At 45.3% G+C, this 23,760-nt stretch overlaps 1 protein-coding gene across 4 annotated transcripts in view; it reads left to right on the top strand.

Annotated features, from left to right (window-relative positions):
* The window catches only part of BFAR (bifunctional apoptosis regulator), a 42,102-nt gene extending 21,106 nt beyond the window's left edge, over nucleotides 1-20,996 (top strand). For 3 of the 4 annotated variants that reach the window (XM_025370820.1, XM_025370822.1, XM_025370821.1), the window contains exons 4-8: nucleotides 603-772; nucleotides 5,819-5,963; nucleotides 14,639-14,812; nucleotides 16,732-16,934; nucleotides 19,391-20,996. In XM_025370820.1, the coding sequence (XP_025226605.1) occupies nucleotides 603-772; nucleotides 5,819-5,963; nucleotides 14,639-14,812; nucleotides 16,732-16,934; nucleotides 19,391-19,583 (885 nt within the window). In that variant the 3' untranslated portion in view covers nucleotides 19,584-20,996. The remainder of the gene's footprint in view (nucleotides 1-602; nucleotides 773-5,818; nucleotides 5,964-14,638; nucleotides 14,813-16,731; nucleotides 16,935-19,390) is intronic. The other variant, XM_025370823.1, reaches the window with a different exon arrangement.
* Nucleotides 20,997-23,760: the final 2,764 nt, after the last annotated feature.

Genomic DNA, 23,760 nt, shown 5'->3' with positions numbered 1-23,760 from the left:
GCCTCAGCTTACTGAGTAGCTGGGATTACAGGCTTGTACCACCGCAACAGGCTACTTTTTGTATGATTAGAAGAGATGGGGTTTCACCATGTTGGCCAGGCTGGCCTGGAACTCCTGACCTCAAGTGATCCGCCCGCCTCAGACTCTCCAAGTGCTGGGATTATAGGTGTGAGCTACCACGCCTGGCCTTCCTTGGTAATACAGTCTTAAGAACCCATCAGTTTACTAACTTCAAAAGTGGAGACTATTTTCTTTTAAAGTTCTATGCATAAAAAATCTAAATGCGTTTCCAGTAGAAAAGGCACAAGTCAGATATGTTGAGCAAGTTGATGGAGTCAAGGCACCACCTCCTCCCAGGTGCCTGAGATGAATCGTGTTCTTGCCTCTGTGCCCTCACTGCCAGGCAATCAGCAGAGAGAGGCACCCAAGGACAGCTGTGCTCCCCAGCTCTCTGTGGCAGTGGCGTTGCCCTGCTTCTGTGTACGGACTCCGCACCATTCCCTATGAGCTCAGCCTCTCCCTTTCCCTGCCTCCCACCCACATCTTTAGAAACTGGCATCTCTGCCTCTCCATGGTTTAAAGTCCCTGTCACTCTTCCCCAGGTGGTCCTGCTCGTCTATCACTGGAGCAGCAGGGAATCTGAACACGACCTCCTGGTCCACAAGGCTGTGGCCAAATGGACGGCGGAAGAAGTTGTCCTCTGGCTGGAGCAGCTGGGCCCTTGGGCCTCTCTTTACAGGGAAAGGTTTTTATCTGAACGAGTAAATGGAAGGTGAGGAGCAAAGTCTTCTGACACACCATGGACGTTTTAGAAAACAGCTTTATTGAGATATAATCCAGGCTAGGCGCAGTGGCTCACACCTGTATTCCCAGCACTTTGGGAGGCCGAGGCGGATGGATCATTTGAGGTCAGTAGTTTGAGACCAGCCTGACCAATACGATGAAACCCCATCTCTACTAAAAATATTTTTAAAAATTAGCCAGGCATGGTAGTGCACACCTGTAATCCCCATCTATTCGGGAGGCTGAGACAGGAGAATCACTTGAACCCAAGAGGTGGAGGTTGCAGTGAGCCAAGATCATGCCACTGCACTCCAGCCTAGGCAACAGGGGAAGACATCATCTCAAAAAAAAAAGAGAGATGTACAATCCACATAAAATTCACACATTTGAATTGCACAATCCATAGTTTTTAATGTGTTCACAAATAGTGTAATTATCACCACAGCTGATTTTAGAATATTTTCATCACCCCAAAAGAAAGCTTTTACCCTTTAGTCAACCCTCATTTCTCCCCAACCCCCAGCCCCTGGCAAACACCATTCTACTTTCTGTCTCTACAGATTTTCTATTCTGGACATTTTATATGCATGGATTCATACGACGTGTGGTATTTTGTGTCTGGCTTTTTCACTTAGCATAATTTTGTTTCAAGGTTTACCCATGACATACCATGTGTCAGTACTTCATTCCTTTTTATGGCTGAATAATAATTCTAGTGTAAGACTATACCGCATTTTATTCATCCATTCATTGGTTGATGGACATTTGGGTTGATTCCATTTTTTGGCTATTATGAATAATGATGCTATGATCGTTCACATGCAGATTCTTGCATGAACATGTATTTTCAATACTGTCTTGGAGTGGAATGACTGAGTCATAGGGTAACTCTATTCTGACTCTATGTTTAACTATCAAACTATTTTCCACAGCAGCTATACCATTTAATGTCCAGGTCATTTAAATTTCTTTGTTGCTTCCAGATTATAAAATTGTGTAAGGAAAAATTCTCTCTAATCACACAGAAGACTTTTGTGACCAAATGTATGGGGTTCTCCCACATATACCCAACAGCAGCCACCAGCTGGATGTCCTCTAATTCAGTTCCCACACTGAGTACCCAGAGATACTGTCAGATCCCACAGGGTGAGGGCGCTGCCCCCAAGATTGCCCCTGACTAATTCTAGTCACAAATCCAGGCTTCCACAATTTCTGACCCACCAGCTTCAAGTTGGAGTTCCCATGATTCCCTCTTTGGGTTCAATTAATTTGCAGGAGCAGCTCACAGAACTCAAGGAAACATAACTTTCACTGGTTTATTATAAAGGATATTGCAAAAGATACAGATGAAGAGACATTTAGGGCGAGGTATGGGGGAAAGGGCACAGAGCTTCCATGCTCTCCATGGGTGCACTCCCCCCAGGAAGCTCACATGCTCAGCTATCCAGAAGCTCACTGAATCCTGTCCCCTTGAGTACTTTGTTTTTGGTTTTGTTTTTTCAGACAGGGTCTCACTCTGTAGCCCAGGCTGGAGTGCAGTGGCACAACCTCGACTCACTGCAACCTCCGCCTCTCGGGCTCAAGGAGTCCTCCTGCCTCAGCCTCCCAAGTAGCTGGAACTACAGGCGCGTGCCACCACGTCCAGCTAATTTTTGTATTTTTAATAGAGGCGGGGTTTTGCCATGTCACCCAGGCTGGTCTTGAACTCCTGGATTCAAACGATCCGCCCGCCTGAGCCTCCCAAAGTGTTGTGATTATAGGCATGAGCCCCCGCACCCTTCTCATGGAAGATTCTTAAGCCTCACAATCAGAAAGGTAGGAAAAGATTAGAGTGAAAGGAGAGCAGGAGGTCAGATGCCTGCATGGAGGCCTGACATGCCCAACTTTTTTTTTTTTTTTTTTTTTAGATGGAGTCTCACTCTGTCGTTCAGGCTGGAGTGCAGTGGTGTGATCCCAGCTCACTGCAACCTCCGCCTCCTGGGTTCAAGCAATTCTTCTGCCTCAGCCTCCCAAGTAGCTGGGATTGCAAGCGCCCGCCACCATGCTCAGCTAATTTTTGTAATTTTAGTAGAGATAGGGTTTCACTGTGTTGACCAGGCAGGTGTTGAACTCCTGACCTCAGTGCTGGGATTACAGGCGTGAGCCACCATGCTCGGCCTCCAACATTTTAACACAGATTGGAATAAGGGATATAGCAGCTATGAGCCGGGAACTATGGATGAAAGCCAATATATAAGACCACATTAATATATATTTATTTTTATTTTATTTTTTCGAGATGGTGTCTTACTCTGTCTCCCAGGCTGAAGTACAGTGGCAGTGATCTCAGCTCACTACAACCTCCGCCTCCCAGGTTCAGGTGATCCTCCTGCCTCAACCTCCTGAGTAGCTGGGATTATAGGTACCTGCCATCATGCCTGGCTAATTTTTGTATTTTTAGTAGAGATGAGGTTTCGCCATGTTGTCCAGGCTGGTCTGAAACTCCTGACCTCTGGTGATCCACCTCGGCCTCCCAAAGTGCTGGGATTACACGCGTGAACCACATCTGGCAAATACATATTTTTATTTTTAAAAAAATAATATAGAACTATGTGATACTGAAAGTGACATACTCTTGTAATCCTACTCTTCAGAAAACTATCTTGCTAGACTAACCTTTCCAGATGTTTCCAGATGTATTCTTATACAAATATAAATATATAAATGTGTTTTTTTAATTTAAACTGGAAATATGATTGTACTAAACATACAAACCTGTGCTTGTATGTATACGTGTATATATATATTTACATCTATATCCACCCACCCCCTAAGGATGTCACACATAACATCACACAGTGATAAGAGTATCCGCTCTCCCTAATTCATTTGTTTCAGACACCCACTTCACCCACTGCCTGGCTGCCTGACTGTCTGACTGCCTGACTGCCACCCCTCCTACTCCAGTGACTTTTTCCCTTCTCTCCACTCAGTTTTCAACACGACTCTGTTTTGAGGAAATGACATGCTCCTACTTTAATTAGCTTTATATAGAAATTCACCTCCCCCAAAATTAGGGTATAAAAATGTCTCTACCTAGTTAGTACAATGTATTTTTTATTTTTACATAGTTTTCTAGAGGACAAATTCCTGGAACTGGAATTGCTGGGCCAAAGGTAATAAATCTACAAATTTAATAAGCATCACCAAATTACCCATAAAAGGACCATCAATTAACACTACTCAACCAGTAGTTGCATATGCAGCTTATGGTGATGTTTTTCATGATGAATCACTGTGGAGGAGAATTTGTGTTTTCTCTTTTTTTTTTTATTTAATTTAATTTAATTTTATTTTATTTTTTGAGACAGAGTTTCACCCTTGTTACCCAGGCTGGGGTGCAATGGCACAATCTTGGCTCACTGCAACCTTCACCTCCTGGGTTCAAGCAGTTCTCCTGCTTCAGCCTCCCGAGCAGCTGGGATTACAGGTGCACGCCACCACGCCCGACTAATTTGTATTTTTAGTAGAGACCAGGTTTCACCACGTTGGCCAGGCTGGTCTCAAACTCCTGACCTCAGATAATCTACCCGCCTCAGCCTCCCAAAGTGCTGGATTACAGTCATGAGCCACCGCCCCCGACCAGAAATTGTGTTTTCTGATGAGGAAAGCAGATACAGGATCTCCAATACTTTTTATTAAATTAAATCCCTACCTTAAAACAACTACCCTTTTTTCTTCAAGAGACGGAGTCCCTTTCTGTCACCAAGGCTAGAGTGCAGTAGCAATATCATAGCTCACTACAGCCTCAAAGTCCTGGGCTCAAGCAATCCTCTTGTCTCAGCCTCCCAAGTAATTAAAACGACAGGTGCATGCCACCATGCCTGGCTAATTTTTTGGGGGAGACAGCGTCTCACTATGTCGTGCGGGCTGGTCTCAGACTCCTGGGCTCAAGTGATCCTTCTGCTTCAGCCTACCAAAGCGCTGGGATTATAGGTGTGAGCCACTGTGCCCATCTAAGAACTATTCTTTTTTTTTTTTTTTTTTTGAGGCGGAGTACTCGCTCTGTCGCCCAGGCTGGAGCGTGATGCCACAATCTCTGCTCACTGCAAGCTCCACCTCCTGGGTTCATGCCATTCTCCTGCCTCAGCCTCCCGAGTAACTGGGACTATAGGCGCCTGCCACCACGCCCGGCTAATTTTTTGTATTTTTAGTAGAGACGGGGATTTCACCATGTTAGCCAGGATGGTCTTGATCTCCTGACCTCGTGATCCGCCTGCCTCAGCCTCCCAAAGTGCGAACTCTTCTTAATGTTGTAATGTTTATTGGATTTCCTTCTAATTTTTCCTATACATACACACAGTTTTAAAAATAGAGTAATACGTGAGAGATCAGAGCGTATAACTGAAAGATCAAAGGCTTAGGAACAAAACAGACCTAGGAATGCCTTGAGAAAGTCACCTTATTTCTCTAAGTGAGTTTTCTTTTCTTTTCTTTTTTTTTTTTCCTTTTTTTTTGAGATGCAGTCTCACTCTGTCATCTGGGCTGGAGGCTGGAGTGCAGTGGCGAGATCTTAGCTCACTGCAACCTTCACCTCCCAGGTTCAAGCAATTCTCATGCCTCAGCCTCCCAAGTGCCTGGGATTACAGGTGTGCGTTAATTTTTGTACTTTTAATAGAGACGTGGTTTTACCATGTTGGCCAGGCTGGTGTTAAACACCTGATTTCAAGTGATCTGCCAGCCTCAGCCTCCTAAAGAGCTGGGATTATAGGCATGAGCCACCACGCCCAGCCAAAGCGAGTTTTCTGATCTACAAAAGCAGCAAAATGCCACCTACCCTGAATAATTGTTATACGGATCAGTGATGACTTATGAAAGTATTTACAGATGGTCACTTGTAAATAGTAAGCATTCAATTATTTGCTGCTATTGATGTTGTTAAATGTGAAATGTCTCAAGCCTACAGTATTTATGTTGATAAGAAGGAACTCTTGAGTGTAGAGAGTTTGCTTCTAGTATATAATCACAAAATAAATCTTCTCCTATCCCTCCACAGGTTGCTTTTAACTTTGACAGAGGAAGAATTTTCCAAGACGCCATATACCATAGAAAACAGCAGCCACAGGAGAGCCATCCTCATGGAGCTAGAACGTGTCAAAGCATTAGGCATGAAGCCCCCCCAGAATCTCTGGGAATATAAGGTGAACACTTTAATGATTTTTTTTTTTTTGTAGGTTTTTTTTTTTTTTTTGCTTTTTATTTTTATATTTTGTTAATTTGTTTTTTAATTTCAGGATTTTCTTTTTTATTTTTGACTGTTTATTTACTTATTTATTTATTTTATTTTGAGACAGAGTCCTGCTCTGTCGCCCAGGCTGGAGTGCAGTGGCGCAATCTCAGCTCAGTGCAACCTCTGCCTCCCAGGTTCAAGTGATTCTCCTACCTGAGCCTCCAGAGTAGCTGGGATTACCCCACCCAGCTAATTCTCTCTCTCTCTCTCTCTCTCTCTCTCTCTCTCTCCCCCTCTCCTTTCTTTCTTTTCTTTTTCTTTTCTTTTTTTTCTGGCTCACTGCAACCTCCACCTCCCAGGTTCAAGAGATTCTCCTGCCTCAGCCTCACGAGCAGCTGGGATTACAGTTACACGCGACCATGCCCAACTGATGTTTATGTTTCTAGTAGAGATGGGGTTGCAGGATGTTGGCTAGGCTGATCTCAAACTCCTGACCTCAGGTGATCCGCCCACTTCTGACCTCAGCCTCCCAAAGTGCCGGGATTACAGGCGTGAGCCACTGCACCTGGCCTGTTTTACAAACAAATAAGGAAAGAGATGCTTATGTGTTTTGGGGACCTTGAATTGTTGGAATATCACTGGACGACAATTTGTCAATAACATTTCAGTTTAAACCGCATCTGCTCTTTAAGCCAGCATTTCACTCCTTTGCACTTGGAATGGAGGCAGTACAGCATGGTGATCAAGAGTGAGGCTCTGGGCCGGGCGCGGTGGCTCACAACTGTAATCCCAGCACTTTGGGAGGCCGAGGCAGGGGGGATGACCTGAGGTCAGCAGTTTGAGATCAGCCTGACGAACATGGTGAAACCTTATCTGTACTAAAATCACAAAAATTAGCTGCGTGTGGTGGCACATGCCTGTAGGTCTATTTACTTGGAGGCAGGAGAAATGCTTGAACCTGGGAGGTTGAGGCTGCAGTAGCCAAGATCACACCGCTGCACTGCAGCCTGGAGGACAGAGCAAGACTCCATCTCAAAAAAAAAAAAAAAACAGAAACAAAGAGAGTAATGCTGTGGGCTGGGCATGGTGGTTCACAACTATAATGCTAATACTTTGGAAGGCTGAGGTGAGAGGATTGCTTGAGCCCAGGAGTTCAAGACCAGCCTGGGTAACATGGCAAGAACCCATCTCTACAAAAAGTACACACACACAAAAAATTAGTTGAGTGTGGTAGTGCCAGCCATTTGCAAGGCTGAGGCTGCAGTAAACCATGATCGAGCCACTGCACTCCAGCCTGGGTGACAGAGTGAGACCCTGTTTCAGAAAAAAACAAAGTAAGGCCCTGGCACTAGCCTGCCTGGGCCAGCTCCTTCAAGACACACCACCTGTTGGAACACCAGCAAGTACCTGCGCCTCTCCTTGCCTGTGTCCTCCTGGGTAAATAACCTTAGAGGGTCATTGTGTGACTCCAATATTTGATTTACAGAAAGTCATTAAACAAGTTATTCACTGTAGCATTGTTGGTAATTGCAGGGATTAGGAAACAACCTAAGTACCCCTCATTAGGAACAAGTTGAATAAATAAGGCACACCCATGTAGGCAGCCACTGGAAAAGGGAACAAAGACTTTGTGTTCATAAGGAACGTTGGGCTCAAGCCTGTAATACCAGCACTTTGGGAGGACGAGGTGGGTGGATCACTTGAGGCCAGGAGTTCCAGACCAGACTGACCAACATGGTGAAACCCCGTCTTACTAAAAATACAAAAATTAGTGAGGTGTGGTTGTACAGCTACTCAGGAGGCTACGGCAGAAGTGCTTGAACTCAGACGGCGGAGGTTGCAGTGAGCTGAGATGGTGTCACTGCACTCCAGCCTGAGTGACAGAGTGAGACACTGTCTCAAAAGAAAAAAAAAAAGAAAAAATGCTTGTTTACTATGTGCATGCATTGCCTTAATAACTAGTTTCAAATATCTTAAAGAATACATGTGGAGTTCCTGAAATAGAATGTTTGTTATTTTTTGTGTTGTTGGTTTGTTTTTTTGTTTTGTTTTGTTTTGTTTTTTTGAAACAGTCTCGCTGTGTCGCCCAGGCTGGAGTGCAATGGTGCGATCTCAGCTCACTGCAAGCTCCACCTCCTGGGTTCACGCCATTCTCCTGCCTCAGCCTCCCGAGTAGCTGGGACTACGGGTGCCTGCCACCACACCTGGCTAATTTTTGTATTTTTAGTAGAGACAGGGTTTCACTGTGTTAGCCAGGATGGTCTTGATCTCCTGACCTCGTGATCTGCCCGCCTCGGCCTCCCAAAGTGCTGGGATTACAGGCGTGAGCCACTGCACCTGGCCTGTTTTTGTTTTTTTGAGACAGAGTCTCACTGTTGCCCAGACTGGAGTGCAATGGTGTGACATTAGCTCACTACAACCTCTGCCTTCCAGGTTCAAGCAATTCTCATACTTCAGCCTCCAGAGTAGCTAGGAATACATGCACGTGCCACCATGCCCAGCTAACTTTGTATTTTTAGTAGAGACAGGGTTTTACCATGTTGACCAGGCTAGTCTTGAACTCCTGACCTCAGGTGATCTGCCCTCCTCAGCCTCCCAAAGTGCTGGGATTATAGGCGTGAGCCACCGTGCCCAGCCAAGCTGCCATATTTTTCATAGGTAAATATTTCAGCATTAATCTCTAAAAAAAAAAAAAAAAAAACTCTTTTTTGAAAAGGAGTATCACTGTGTTGCCCAGGCTGCTCTCAAATTCCTGGTCAAGCAATCCTCCTACCTCAGCCTCCCAAGTAGCTGGGACTACAGGCAAAGGCTACTGAAGCAGCTACATTGTCTGGGGTAAAAAAAACTGGGGTTTGTCATCTTGCACTAGGAAAATTTAGGACACAGACACACAAGAGTTGTTGAACAGAGGTTTAATAGGCAAAAGTAAGAGAAAGGAAAACAGCTCTGTCTCTAGTGTGAGAGAGGGGACTTCTAAGAGGAAAAGACTGGTGAGCAGTAGATGTGCTGGATTTTTTAGTCAGGTTTGAGGAGGCGGTGTCTGATTTACATAGGGCTCACAGATTGGTTCGATCAGGTATGATGTTTCTGTAGTACACAAGAAGGGTGGCCACCCCACCCTAATCTTATTGTGCAAATGAACTTTCTGTCACCTTGGCTGGTGCTATCTTGTCTGCTCCTTACTGTACTGTACACGTGACTGACAAAGAGAAGGGAAGATGGAGCCACTATCTTGAACATGATTGATATAACTGCTAGCATCTATGTTTGCAGTTCCATTTTATAGGCTGCTGTTTGTTAGAAAGGAAAATTATTTGAGGCTGCTATTCATTAAAAGGAAAACCTTACTGAGGACTCCGGTACCCTCACTATCTGCCTAAGTAATTTCTTCTTAACTCCTGTATCACTACCATGTCCTGCTTGAAAATTAAAGACTTTTTAAAGGACAAAATTACAATATCACCATTGTGCACCCCTCCACCAATTAATTCTGATTTTTTTTTTTTTTTTTTTTTTTTGAGGTGGAGTTTTGCTCTTGCCGCCCAGGCTGGAGTGCAATGGCGCAATCTCAGCTCACTGCAAACTCCGCCTCCCGGGTTCAAGCGATTCCCCTCCTCTCCTGAGTAGCTGGGAATACAGGTGTGCACCTCCATGCCCACCTAATTTTTTGTATTTTTAGTAGAGATGGGATTTCACCATGTTGGCCAGGCTGATCTCAAATTGCTGACCTCAGGTGATCCACCCACCTCGGCCTCCCAAAGTGCTGGATTACAGGCATGAGCCACTGCACCCGGCCAATTCTCTGATATTATTAAATTACTTGTCAACTTTCAAATATCTCACTTTTTCTTTAAAGTAGGTTTGTTGCAATCAGGGTCCAAACAAGGTCTGTCTTTAGTTGTTAGTCTCTTAAGTCTCTTAGTTTATGGATTCTCTCTCCCTCTGTTTGTTACCCCACATTTATTTCAACAAAGAAACTAGATCATTTTGTCCCATAGACTGTTCCACATTTTGAATTTAGCTGATTTTCTGTGTGGTGTCACTTAGCAGGCCCCTCTGCCCCCTATATATCCAGAAATCTGGTAGTTAGATCTAGAGACTTACTTTGGTTCAAGGTTGCCAAGACTGTTTCATAGGTGGTGGTGGTTTGTTTCATTAAGAGGCTCATAACATCCAGTGCTCTCTTTAACAGATGGCAGCAGCCCTGTGATCATGATTGTTTAGATCTGTCATTAGGGTTACAAACCAGTGATAATATAATTCTCTCATTGCTTCTTCATTTAGTAGCTGAAATAAATCTTTAAGAAAAGAAATTTTTCCTCATCCTTTGATTACCCTGAATATAGTTTGTACCAGAAAGTATGCTTGATGCTTTCCTTTTATTTGTCAGTTTCAGAATAGTGACCTGGTTCACTACTGTCTACTAAAGGTGGCCACTTTCTTTCTTCAGGATCGTAAGCAGGATTTTAGCATTCTTGATGTGTTTCAGTATATTTTAGTGATTATACTTGTTGATGCTCAAATTATCCTTTTTTGAGTAGGAGCCTCCTCAAATTATTTTCTGAGTGTTTTTTTGTTTGTTTGTTTTTTGTTTTTTGTTTAATTTAACTTTTTAATTGAGGTAGAATATACTTGCTAGTGAGCCCTCTTTTAAGAGATGGGGCCGGGTGCGGTGGCTCATGACTGTAATCCCAGCACTTTGGGAGGCAGAGGTGGGCGGATCACCTGAGGTCAGGACGGAGTTCCAGATTAGCCTGACCAACATAGTGAAACCTCGTCTGTACTAAAAATACAAACATTAGCTGGGTGTGGTGGCGCGCGCCTGTAATCCCAGCTACTCAGAAGGCTGAAGCGAGAGAATTGCTTGAACCCAGGAGGCAGAGGTTTCAGTGAACCATTGCACTCCAGCCTGGGCGACAGAGTGAGACTCCATCTCAAAAAAAAAAAAAAGATGGGTCTTGCTCTGTCACCCAGGCTGGAGTGCAGTAGCACGATCATGACTCACTGCAGCCTCAAACTCCTGGGCTCCAGTGATCCTCCCATCTCAGCCTCTCTAGCAGCTGGGATTACAGGCACACACCACCATGCCTGACTAATTTTTTTTTTTTTTTAATAGAAATGAGGTGTCATTTTGTTGCCCAGGCTTGTCTCAGACTCGTAGCTTCAAGCAGTCCTCCCACCTTGGCCTCCCAAAGGCTTGTCTCAGACTCGTAGCTTCAAGCAGTCCTCCCACCTTGGCCTCCCAAAGTGCTTTTATTACAGGCATAAGCCGCCATGCCTGACCTTAGTGAGTTCTTTTGATGTGACCTCACTGGTGTTTGATAGTTTCCCTTCTCATGTGTCAAGATGGTCAGGTTACTCCTGTACCTTTCTTGCCCCAGACTTGGAAATCTGCCATTTCACTAGTTGGATCTTTTCTTGAAATCTTTAGATTTTCTTAAAATCACTTTAGAAAATATCAGATATAGGCCGGGCGCGGTGGCTCAAGCCTATAATCCCAGCACTTTGGGAGGCCGAGACGGGTGGATCACGAGGTCAGGAGATCGAGCCCATCCTGGCTAACACGGTGAAACCCCGTCTCTACTAAAAAATACAAAAAAAAACTAGCTGGGTGAGTTGGCGGGCGCCTGTAGTCCCAGCTACACGGGAGGCTGAGGCAGGAGAATGGCTTAAACCCGGGAGGCGGAGCTTGCAGTGAGCTGAGATCCGGCCACTGCACTCCAGCCCGGGCGACAGAGTGAGACTCCGTCTCAAAAAAAAAAAAAAAAAGAAAATATCAGATATAAACAAAAATAAAGGGACAAATGTATTCAGAGCCAGTTTCAGTGATGACCAACTCATGGCCTTTCCTACTTCCTTACTACCCCTCTACTTACACCCCAAACCCGGGATTATATTAAAGCATACCCGAACATCATCTTATTTCACCCCTAAATACTGTAGTATGCATTTCTTTCTTCTTTTTTTTTTTTTTTTTTTTTTTTTTTTTGAGACCAGTTCTCGCTCTGTCACCCAGGCTGGAGTGCAGTGGCACAATCTCAGCTCAATGCAACATCCATCTCCCAGTTTCAAGCAATTCTCCTGCCTCAGCCTTCTGAGTAGCTGGGACTACAAGTGCCCACCACCATGCCTGGCTAATTTTTGTATTTTTAGTAGAGACGAGGTTTTGCCATGTTAGCCAAGCTGGTCTCGAACTCCTGACCTCAAGTCATCCACCCACCTGAACCTCCCAAAGTGCTGGGATTATGGGTGTGATCCACCACACCCGGCCTGTAGTATGCAATTTTTATTTATTTATTTATTTATTTATTTTATTTATTTATTTTTTTTTGAGATGGAGTCTTGCTCTGTCGCCAGGATGGAGTGCAGTGGCATGATCTTGCCTCACTGCAACCTCCACCTCCCGGATTCAAGCGATTCTCCTGCCTCAGCCTCCTGAGTAGCTGGGATTACAGGTGCCCACCACCATGCCTGGCTAATTTTTTTTGTGTTTTTAGTAGAGACGGGGTTTCACCATGTTGGTCAGGCTGGTCTCGAACTCTTGACCTCAGGCAATCTGCCTGCCTCAGCCTCCCAAAGTGCTAGGATTACAGGTGTGAGCCGTCACGCCCAGCTTCTGTAGTATGCATTTCTAAAGAGAAAGAATCTTTTTAAAAATGCAATCATCACACTTTAAAAAAAATCTAATAGCAAGTTATTCATAGCATCAGGTAAGTTGAATGTTTTAACAGTTTTTGTTGAGGTAAAATTGATGTACACCTACTTAAAGTGTATGATGTGATAAGTTTTGACATATGCACACCCATGAAACCATCATCACAATGTAGATGGGGAACATCTCAGTCACTCCCAGAAGTTTCCTCCTGCCCCTGTTAAGCCCTCCCTCCCAGCCCTCCCAATTCCAACAAGGATGCAGTGATCTCCACTGGGCACTGGGGATTTAATTTGCATTTCTCATTTAATTTGCGTTCACGTGCTTATTTGCCATCCTTATATCTTCTGTGGTAAAGTGCTCATTTTATTTTGATGCTACTAAGAATCAAATAAATGAATTTTTTTTTTTTTTTTTTTGAGACGGAGTTTTGCTCTTGTCACCCAGGCTGGAGTGCAATGGCAAGATCTCAGCTCACTGCAACCTCTGCCTCCTGGGTTTAAGTGATTGTCCTGTCTCAGCCTCCCGGGTAGCTAGAATTACAGGCGCTTGCCACCACGCCCACCTAATTTTTGTGTTTTTAGTAGAGACGGGGTTTTATCATACTGGTCAGGCTGGTCTCAAACTCCTGACCTCAGGTGATCCACCTGCCTCCGCCTCCCAAAGTGCTGGGATTACAGGTGTGAGCCACTGCACCCAGCCTTTTTTTTTTTTTTTAAAGAGACAAGGTCTTAGGCTGGGCATGGTGGCTCACACCTGTAATCCCAGCACTTTGGGAGACCGAGGCAGGTGGATCACCTGAGGTCAGGAGTTCGAGACCAGCCTGGCCAACATAGTGAAACCCTGTATCTACTGAAAATACAAAAATTAGCCAGGCGTGGCATTACTCACTTGTAATTCCAACTACTTGGGAGGCTGAGGCAGGAGAATTGCTTGAATCCAGGAGGTAGATGTTGCAGTGAGCCAAAAATGCACCACTGCACTCCAGCCTGGGCGACAGAGCGAGAGTCTGTCTCAAAAAATTAAAAAAATTAAGAGACAGGGTCTTGCTTTGTCGCCCAGGCTGGTCTTGAACTCCTGGCCTCAGGCAGTCCTCTTGCCTCCCAAAGTGTTAGGATTACAGGTGTGAGCCACTGCGCTTAGCCTGAGTCATCTATTCAGTTACTTTTGTAATAAGGAAGTAAACATTTACTGTAGTAAAACTTGATTTACAAAAGTGAAGAAAATGAAAATGACTGTGAATTCCATGTTAAGAATCTGCTGTAACCATAGATTTCACTGGTTTCACTATTATACTCAATGCAGTACTAAACATCTTGTATATAAAGTCTGTATTTCGGATTCTTTGCATTAAGTGGTGCCCACTTACAGACTGATTGAATTAAACAATTTTAAGACTTTTTGATACCTTTTTCAAAATAGCTTTTTAAAAAGGCTATATTCTGCAAGGAGGGTGCAAGAGTATGCTTTTCTACCCTCCCCCAGCTATAGCTAGAGATTGGATCTTTTTTTTTTTTTTTTTGAGCTGGAATCTCTCTCTGTTCCATAGACTGGAGTGCAGTGGCGCAATCTCGGCACATTGCAACCTCCACCTCCCGGGTTCAAGTTATTCTCCAGCCTCAGCCTCCCAAGTAGCTGGGACTACAGGGCATGCACCACTACGCCCAGCTAATTTTTGTATTTTTAGTAGAGACGGCATTTCACCATGTTGGCCAGGCTGGTCTCAAACTCCTGACCTCAAGTGATCTTCCCACCTCAACCTCCCGAAGTGTTGGGATTTACAGGCGTGAGCCACCATGCCCCGCCAAGATCGGATCTTTATACAATGTAACCCAAAATGTGGATCACTTGACCTCTTCTTGCCATTCACTCATTCATGCATTGTACATACCATGCAAAAAGGCTGATGGCAACAAGCTAGAGATGGGAAGGGGTGTGGGTGGGCAGCTGACCACTGTGGTTGTAATGTGGCCCTGTACTCTTCTCCTCTGCAGGCTGTGAACCCAGGCAGGTCTCTATTCTTGCTGTACGCCCTCAAGAGCTCCCCCAGGCTGGGTCTGCTCTACCTGTACTTGTTTGACTACACTGACACCTTCCTACCCTTCATCCACACCATCTGCCCTCTGCAAGAAGACAGCTCTGGGGAGGACATCGTCACCAAGCTTCTGGTAGGTCTGCACAGTGCCTGGAGTAAAATTATTCCCCCGTTGAGTTATTTGCAGAGATTGCTACCCACCATGGGTGCCATGTTTCTTCAGTTTAACCCGTGAACTCCTTCAGAATGTCTGGTAAGTCATTTGAGAGTAACATCCTTTGCTTTGCTTCTCTTGAGGCCAGTCCTGACCTGTTCATATCAAGTCACATGGATAGAGGAATCATCAAGTATAATCCACACCCATAAATAATAAAACAATTTTGAAATCTCCAGAGATCGTTTTTTTTCCCCAAAGATCCTTGTAAACACTACAATCAAGTGTCTGGCTAATTGTTTTCAGCCTTGAATATAGTTTGAAGCCTGCTAATCAGATCCCTTGCACATTCCTCCTCTCATTACCCAGTCTTCACTTGCTGTTTACCTCACCAGACTGGCTGTGCAGAGACCCTGACCTTTAATTTTATTTACTGATTGACTGTTGGAGGTGGGGTCTCACTCTTTCTCCCAGGCTGGAGGGCAGTGGCACAACCACAGCTCACTGCAGCCTCGACCTCCTGGGCTCAAGCGATCCTCACACCTCAGCCTCCCAAGTAGCTGGGACTACAGGCGAGCACCACCACCCAGCTAATTTTTGCATTTTTTGCAGAGACAGGGTTTCACCATTTTTGCAGACAGGGTTGCCCAGCCTGGTCTCGAACTACTCAATTCAAACCATCCTCCCACCTCGCCCTCCCCAAGTGTTGAGATTATAGGCATGAGCCACTGCACCTGGCACCCAACCCTTCAATTTTAATGAGCTCCAACAGCCTCTGCTTGTTCATCAGGCTAATTTTTTATCTGCTAATATCTGTAATTGGAAAGCTTTTCCTCCTGCCACCACAAAATTTACCTTTTTTTGGAGGGAGAAGGGAGTGTTTGTAATTTTCCCACAAACTACCATTATTCTACCATAGCCAATGTTGAATTTAGGAAATGGTTCAAGCTACCCATGCAGTGATGGGAGAATAAAACACTGGTTAATTTAAATTTATTTCTGTTTATTCATAATTCATGCTTAGATTTGTATTTCTGAGCTTTCATAATTATGTGACAAGCATTTCATTTCAACCTTTTTGCTAACATTTACTTAATTTGAGATTAATTATGGCTGGTCACAGTGATTCACGCCTGTAATCCAAGCACTTTGGGAGGCAGAGGCGGGTGAATCACCTGAGGTCAGGAGTTTCGAGACCAGCCTGGCCAACATGGCAAAACCCCGTCTCTACTAAAAATACAAAAATTAGCCAGTCGTGGTGGTGTATGCCTTTAATCCCAGCTACTCAGGAGGCTGAGACAGGAGAATCACTTGAACCCAGTAGGTGGAGGCTGCAGTGAGCCGAGATAGCACCACTGCATTCCAGCCTGGGTGACAGATCAAGACTCTGTCTCAAAAAAAAAAAAAAAAAAAGACTAATTATTATAAGATGAGTTGATGGATGGAAATTTCATTTTAGATTGTTGGATGTGTGTGTGTGTTGTAATCAATGTAGAACTCACTGTGATCATCAGAATTTCTTTTCTTTTTTTTTTTTTTTTTTTTTCCTGAGACGGAGTCTCCCTGTCACCCAGGATGGAGTGCAGTAGTGTGATCTCAACTCACTGCAACCTCCACGTCCCGGGTTCAAGTGATTCTCCTGCCTCAGCCTCTAGAGTAGTTGGGACTACAGGCGCACAGCACCACACCTGGACAATTTTTGTGTTTTTAGTAGAGATGGGGCTTCACCATGTTGGCCAGCCTGGTCTTAAACTCCTGGCCTCAGGTGATCCACCCACCTAGGCCTCCCAAAGTGCTGGGATTACAGGTGTGAGCCACCGTGCCCAGCCTGATCATCACAATATTTTGTGTAAAAGTCAGTCGTCATGACTTTTTGCATGTGTGTGTTATTTTTCAAGGATCTTAAGGAGCCTACGTGGAAGCAGTGGAGAGAGTTCCTGGTCAAATACTCCTTCCTTCCATACCAGCTGATTGCCGAGTTTGCTTGGGACTGGCTGGAGGTCCATTACTGGACATCACGGTTTCTCATCATCAATGCTATGTTACTCTCAGTTCTGGAATTATTCTCCTTTTGGAGAATCTGGTCAAGAAGTGAACTGAAGTAAGTATATTTTAATGGTTGTCACAACTGGGGATGGGAAAGAAATACCAAGTGAGGGAAAGTAAAAGTATTTTCCTATATGTCTTTATGTACTAATATACCATTTAATTTCAGGGGGAGGGGGTCAAAGGATTTTAATAATCAAGGAATAAGCAACTGAGTAGAAAAGGGTCTGTTTTAAGGTAGGCAGGCCTGTGCAAACCTGTCCCCTAAATCAGAGGAAGCTGAGGGACTGAAGAAAGAAGCTGACACATTCATTTTCTCAGAAAGAAACATTTAATAAGGCCTTGCAAACAGAAGTCCTATCTGTGTCTTGGATGGCAGCGAGACAAGATGGTGGATCCCCAGACCCAGGACTTGTATACATAGGGAAGAGGCATACATGCTTCATTCAGAAGGGATGTGCAGAACAATTGCTTAGGGTCAGGATTTATGGTAAGTACGAGAACATCAAGGCTGTTTCACCTAAGGGCAGGATTTATGTGACATACGTGTTCATACACAGGAAACATTAGATAAACCAGAGATCTTAGAGGCTTCCCCCAAACCGGAGTTAGTGAGAAGTCAGCATTGCACATTAGCATCCAATATGGAGTTGCTTTGGCCTCCACAGGGTGCTTTATAGAAAATGGCAGTAAGGTAGAGCATAAAGAGATCTTATGAGAAATTCTGTAGGCATGAGTTCTAATCCTGATCTGCCACCAACTAGGATAATAATAACTTAGGCTTCAAGCATGACTGGACCCTGAGACCCAAACACTGTCACCAGGACTGGCTCTTTCTCTGTCCCTCACAGCACTGTTCTTTCTTGTGTTTTCTGCATCAGGCAGCTCTCTTCATGTGGGGGCCCTCGGCTTCTCCACTCCAGACTTTGATCTGTGCAGCTTAACAAACCTCCAGAAAGAAAGCACTTCCTTCCCCGTGGCACTGGAAAAGGTCTCAGGGTTCCCACGCCTTTGATCTGACGGACCCAGCCTGGGTCACATGCCCACCGCAATCCATCACCCCAATCCTGCAGGGCTACCCCAGGCTTGGGGCATGAGCTCACCCCACAACCAGAGGCTGGTTTCAGCCCTACCCAGACCACGTGGAAAAGAACAAAGGAGAGAGAATCCCCAAAACTTAGAGGCTGTTGCTGGGTGCGGTGGCTCTTGCCTGTAATCCTAGCATTTTGGGAGGCCAAGGCAGGTGGATCACCTGAGGTCAGGAGTTCGAGACCAGCCTGGCCAACATAGTGAAACCTCATCTCTACCAAAAATACAAAAATTAGCCAGGCATGGTGGTGGATGCCTGTAATCCCAGCTACTCAGGAGGCTGAGGCAGGAGGATCGCTTGAACCCAGGGAGGTGGAGGTTGCAGTGAGCCAAGATTGAGTCATTGTGCTCCAGCCTGGGCGACAAAGCGAGACTCCATCTCAAAAAAACCCCAAAACCTTAGAAACTGTTTCCAGAAGAAAGGGACAGGCAGAAGTAACACTGCCACCCTTGCAGCCTTTTACCTTGACATTTTGTGACTTGCAGCCTTATGAATGGTTCTGAGAACCCAACAATCTCTCTCACCTTTCCCATGGTGACTCACTAGGTAAAAATCAAAAAAGAATCTCCCTCATTTCTTTCCATTTAGCAAACTCACTTATTTATACACAATTTGCCTATTTATCCCCCTACTGTACTCCTGGTTCTCTGCTGGGCATGGCAGATCTTTTGGTGAAGAAGACAGTCTATACTGTGAGGACCTACAGCCTAACAAAGAAAATATATATGTTAAAAAATAGATGGCCAGGCACCTTGGCTAATGCCTGTAATCCCAGCACTTTGTGAGGCAAGAGGATTGCTTGAGGCCAAGATGGGCAATGTGACAAAACCCTGTCTGTACTAAAAATACAAAAAATTAACTGGGCATGGTGGTGCACACCTGTAGTCCCAGCTACTCCAGAGGATGAGGTGGAAGGATTCCCTGAGCCCAGGAGTTTGAGACCAGCCTGGGTAACATAGTGAGACCACCTTGTCTCTACTAAAAAAAAAAGAAAAACCAGATGTGGTGATGTGTGCCTGTGGTCCCAGCTACTCAGGAAAATCACGAGACCTGGAGGTCGAGGCTGCCGTTGAGCCACATTTGCATCACTGCACTCCAGCCGGGACAAAGGAATGAGACCCTGTCTCAAAAGAAAAAAAAAAATTATGTAAGTGTTAACAAAGTGATGAAGCAGGTGAAGTTGAGGCTGTCGCAGGGAGGCCTTGCCTGGTGCAGGGACAAAGAAGCTCCCTCTAGGTCATGTCCCTGAGAGTTAAAGATGGGTTGAGTAGGTAGAGGTCTCAGGCACCGGGGACAGAAGACAAGGACATTCAGCACAGGCAGCCACGCTCTTCCCAGCACCCAGAAAAGGCCGAGGGGCCGGACTTCCGGGCGTGGTCATGAGAAGCGCCTCTGATTCAGCCTCTTCTCTTCTTGTTTAGGACTGTGCCTCAGAGGATGTGGAGCCACTTCTGGAAAGTATCAACGCAGGGGCTTTTTGTGGCCATGTTCTGGCCCCTCATCCCTCAGTTTGTTTGCAACTGTTTGTTTTACTGGGCCCTGTACTTTAACCCAATTATTAACATTGATCTTGTGGTCAAGGAACTCCGGCGGCTGGAAACCCAGGTGTTGTGACTGGCACTGCCCAGGCTGAGACTCTTCAAGTCCCGCTGACGTCTGAGCTTTGACGCGTAAGAGGTGTGAGGCAGGGAGCACACTTCCTATTTTTTACCCCCAGTAAAACAAGGTGCTGCTTTGTATGTCAAACACTCCAACCATGTCCTCTCCCCGTCGGCCTGTGGGTAGCATCAGCAGGGACTGACATCCGCGCAGGGAGGATTGTCTGTTTGGCTGACACAGCAGCGGCCCTTCCCACCCAGCCGCCTTCCTCACAGGGACTAGGAGGCTCAGTCCCCGACGGCTGACAAGACTCAGGGTCCTCAGTGGACACGGTGTGGGTGACATCATAAGGGCGCCACATCAGTCCCCTCCCCAATCTCAGTGACTGACAGAGGATCCTAGATCTCAGAGCCCGAGACCAGGCTTATTGGGGCCTGGCCTGTCCTCTAAGTCAAGTTTAGGAAAACAAGAAAGATTCTGTCATAGGTATGGAGAGTTGCACATAAAAAGTACCGAAGAAAACCCAAAATTCAATCAACAATTCTGTCTTATTGAAGAGTTGCTAGGATTCAGAGTAAAACTCAAAGGATTCAGTTTGAGCCTAGAATGATGGTTAGACTTGTAATCACTGGGCTTGTTATTGTTTTGCTTTATGGAAATCATTGAAGGTCTGGATCCCTTTCTCTGAATGGAGAGATTGAGAGAGATGTCGGGCAGTTCCCATTAGATTGAGTGGCCTCCATGTTATTTAAAATTGTTTTGGCGATGCCTCACCCCTGTAATCCCAGCACTTTGGGAGGGTGAGGCAGGCAGATCACTTGAGGTCAGGAATTCAAGACCAGTCTGGCCAACATGGTGAAACCTCATCTCTACTAAAAATACAAAAATTAGCCAAGTGTGATGGCCTGCACCTGTAATCCCAGCTACTTGGAATTGGAAATCGCCTGAACCCGGGAGGCAGAGGTTGCAGGGAGGGAGATTGAACCACTGCACTCCAGCCTGGGTGACAGAGGGAGATTCTGTCAAAAAAAAAAAAAAAAAATTCATCTGTAAAATAAATTCCAGGATAGTCCTTTTGTTCAAGGAAATATTTTATAAATTGACCTCACACTGTATAATCTTTATTGTCCTATCCTGATGTATAACACAGCAGGTATAATTACACCAAGTGCTATAATTGTAAATGTGGAATGAGGTGAACTATGGCCTTTTATTTCCTTCCAATGTGAACACAGCAGGTATGAGATGTCATCTCAGAAGACTGGCCTTGCAGAAATAGGCCTACATCCGAAATACTCTCTTGTGACTCCATGAACCATTAATTAACCCTTTGTATCTTTCAGTGAAGATTTTACTCAAATGTTGCATCTGGAAGTTTGAAGAAATTACTTGAAATAAAAATAAAGATTTTTATACAGATAAAACCTATATGTAGAGAAAAAGCAATTGTCTAGAAAACACAAAACTTCTGCATTGCCTGATAGAATCTTCTTGTCATGGGCTGAGCATGGTGGTTCATGCCTGTAATCCCAGCACTTTGGGAGGCCAGGGTGGATGGATCACTTGAGGTCAGGAGTTCGAGACTAGCCTGGCCAGGCATGGTGGTGCGCACCTATAGTCCCAGCTACTTGGGAGGCTGAGGCAGGAGAATCACTTGAACCCAGGAGGCAGAAGTTGCACTGAGCCAAGATCGCGCCGCTGCACTCCATCTGGGTAACAGAGCAAGACTCCGTCTCCAAAAAAAAAAAAAAAATCTAGTCAATCTAGTCACGCGCTGAAATCCCCCAGCCTGATGCAGATACTGAGCCAAGGAGCCACTCTAAGGGAAAATGGGTTTTTTCCTGCTTGTGTTTGCACATCAAGCCCCAGGGTTGCTTACCTTTACCTATTTAATGCTTGTGACCTCCCATGGACACTCACATGGCAGTGTTTACACATCCGTGGTCTCATGCTACCCAGGGGTTGCCAGTATCCTTTACAGGTGAATAGATGGAGGGTGGCTGGCAAAACTCACCAAGCTGGTGCTGACTGGCTTTGCAAAGCTGGGTCTGGGCCATCCACCTCCATCCCATGGCCTCCCACACTGTCCCTACCTGCTTCTACACCCTGCTTCAAAGATGAGTAATACCCAGATTTGCTCAGGGACTGGGGCAAAGCCATGGCCTAGAGCAAACAGGCTGGGCAGGACCTTACTCCTTATCATCAGCAGGAAGGACAGGCATACTCAGATCAGGGGCCACAGGCTGCCTCTACCTCTTCTTACCAATCATAGCAGGATGGGTACATCTAAAGAGGGTGTCTAAAATAGTCCAGGCTGGACGCAGTGGCTCATGCCTGTAATCCCAGCACTTTGGGAGGCCAAGTCGGGGTGGATCACGAGGTCAGGAGTTGGAGACCAGCCTGGTCAACATGGAGAAACCCCGTCTCTACTAAAAATAAAAAGTTAGCCAGGTGTGGTGACCTGCGCCTATAATCCCAGCTACTTGGGAGGCTGAGGAAGGAGAATTGCTTGAACCCAGGAGGTGGAGGTTGCTGTGAGCTGGTATCACACCATTGCACTCCCGCTCTGGGTGACAGGGCAGGACTCTGTCTCCAGGGGGAAAAAAAATACAAAAAAAATTAGCTGGGTGTTGTGGCAGTACCTGTAATCCCAATTAGGAGGCTGAGGCAGGAGAATCGCTTGAACCCGGGAGGTAAAGGTTGCAGTGGGCTGAGATTGCCCCACTGCATGGCAGCCTGGGCAACACAATGAGACATTGTCTCCGAAAAATACAAAATAAAAATAAAATACTCAGACCCGGCTGGGTGTGGTGGCTCACACCTGTAATCCTAACACTTTGGGAGGCTGAGGTGGGCAGATCACTTGGGCCCAGGAGATCGAGACCAACCTGGGCAACATGACGAAACCTCATCTCTACTAAAAATAAAAAAACTAGCCGGATGCGAGTGCATGCACCTGTAGTCCTAGCTACCTGGGAGGCTGAAGTGAGGATTACCTGAGCCCAGGAGGTCGAGGCTGCAATGAACTGAGATTGCACCACTGCACTCCAGCCTAGGTGATAGCCCTGTCTCAAAAAAGTATTCAGATCCTTTGATCCAAAAATGCCATTTCTGCAAGTCCGTGCTAAGGAATAGGCTATGGGGATGGGAGTGGTGAAGATTTATTTATAAGCCACTAATGGAAACAGAAAATAGCTCCAATATCCAAAAACAGTCAGTCTATAAAATGGTATCTAATACAGATATTTATTTATTTACTTACTTATTTATTTATTTGAGTCAAGGTCCTGTTCTGTTGCCCAGACCGGAGTGTAGTGATGTAATCATAGCTCAATGCAACCTTGAACTCTTAGGCTCAAGTTATCTTCCCTCGGCCTCCCAAGTAGCTGGGACTGCAGGTGCATGCCACCATGCCTTACTAAATTTTTTTTGTTTTATACAGATAGAGTCTTGCTATGTTGCCCAGGCTGGTCTTGAACTCATGGCCTGAAGCAGTCCTCCCTCCTTAGCCTCCCAAAGTATTGGGATATTGGGATTACAGGCATGAGCCACCTCATCCAACCCTAACACAGACATTTTAAATGAAGTTTCCAAAGATTTTTTATGACATGGAGAAAAGTTTATAAACATCATACAGTATAATCTGAACTACTTTTTTTTTTTTTTTTTTTTGAGATGGAGTCTTGTTCTGTCGCCCAGGCTGAAGTGCAATGGCACGATCTCAGCTTACTGCAACCTCTGCCTCCTGGGTTCAAGTGATTCTCCTGCCTCAGCCTCCAAAGTAGCTGGGATTACAAACATGCACCACTATGCCTGGCTAATTTGTGTACTTTTAGAGATGGGGTTTCACCATGTTGGTCAGGCTGGTCTCGAACTCCTGACCTCGTGATCCACCTGTCTCGGTCTCCCAAAGTGCTGGGATTACAGGCGACAGCCACCGCGCCCGGCTTGGAACTACATTTTTAAAACTATAGATCCTAGCAGATTATGCTGAATTGTGGGAACTGGAATGATTTTTGTTTCTGCTCTATATTTCTCTTTACTTTTTTTTTTAAAAGCAACGAGTATGTACCACTTTTGTAATCATTGTGCTGGGCTTCCAGAAATGAGCCACCGCTGTAGGACAGGAAATACATTTTAAGGTGTAGTGGGATAAGGGAATACTCTGTCTTAGCTAACAGCTACTGGACTT

The sequence above is a fragment of the Theropithecus gelada genome, chromosome 20, assembly GCF_003255815.1.
Source record: "Theropithecus gelada isolate Dixy chromosome 20, Tgel_1.0, whole genome shotgun sequence".
Lineage (NCBI taxonomy): Eukaryota > Metazoa > Chordata > Mammalia > Primates > Cercopithecidae > Theropithecus > Theropithecus gelada.
Note: the sequence above shows the minus strand (reverse complement) of the source record. Positions and strands in the feature narration are given on the sequence as shown.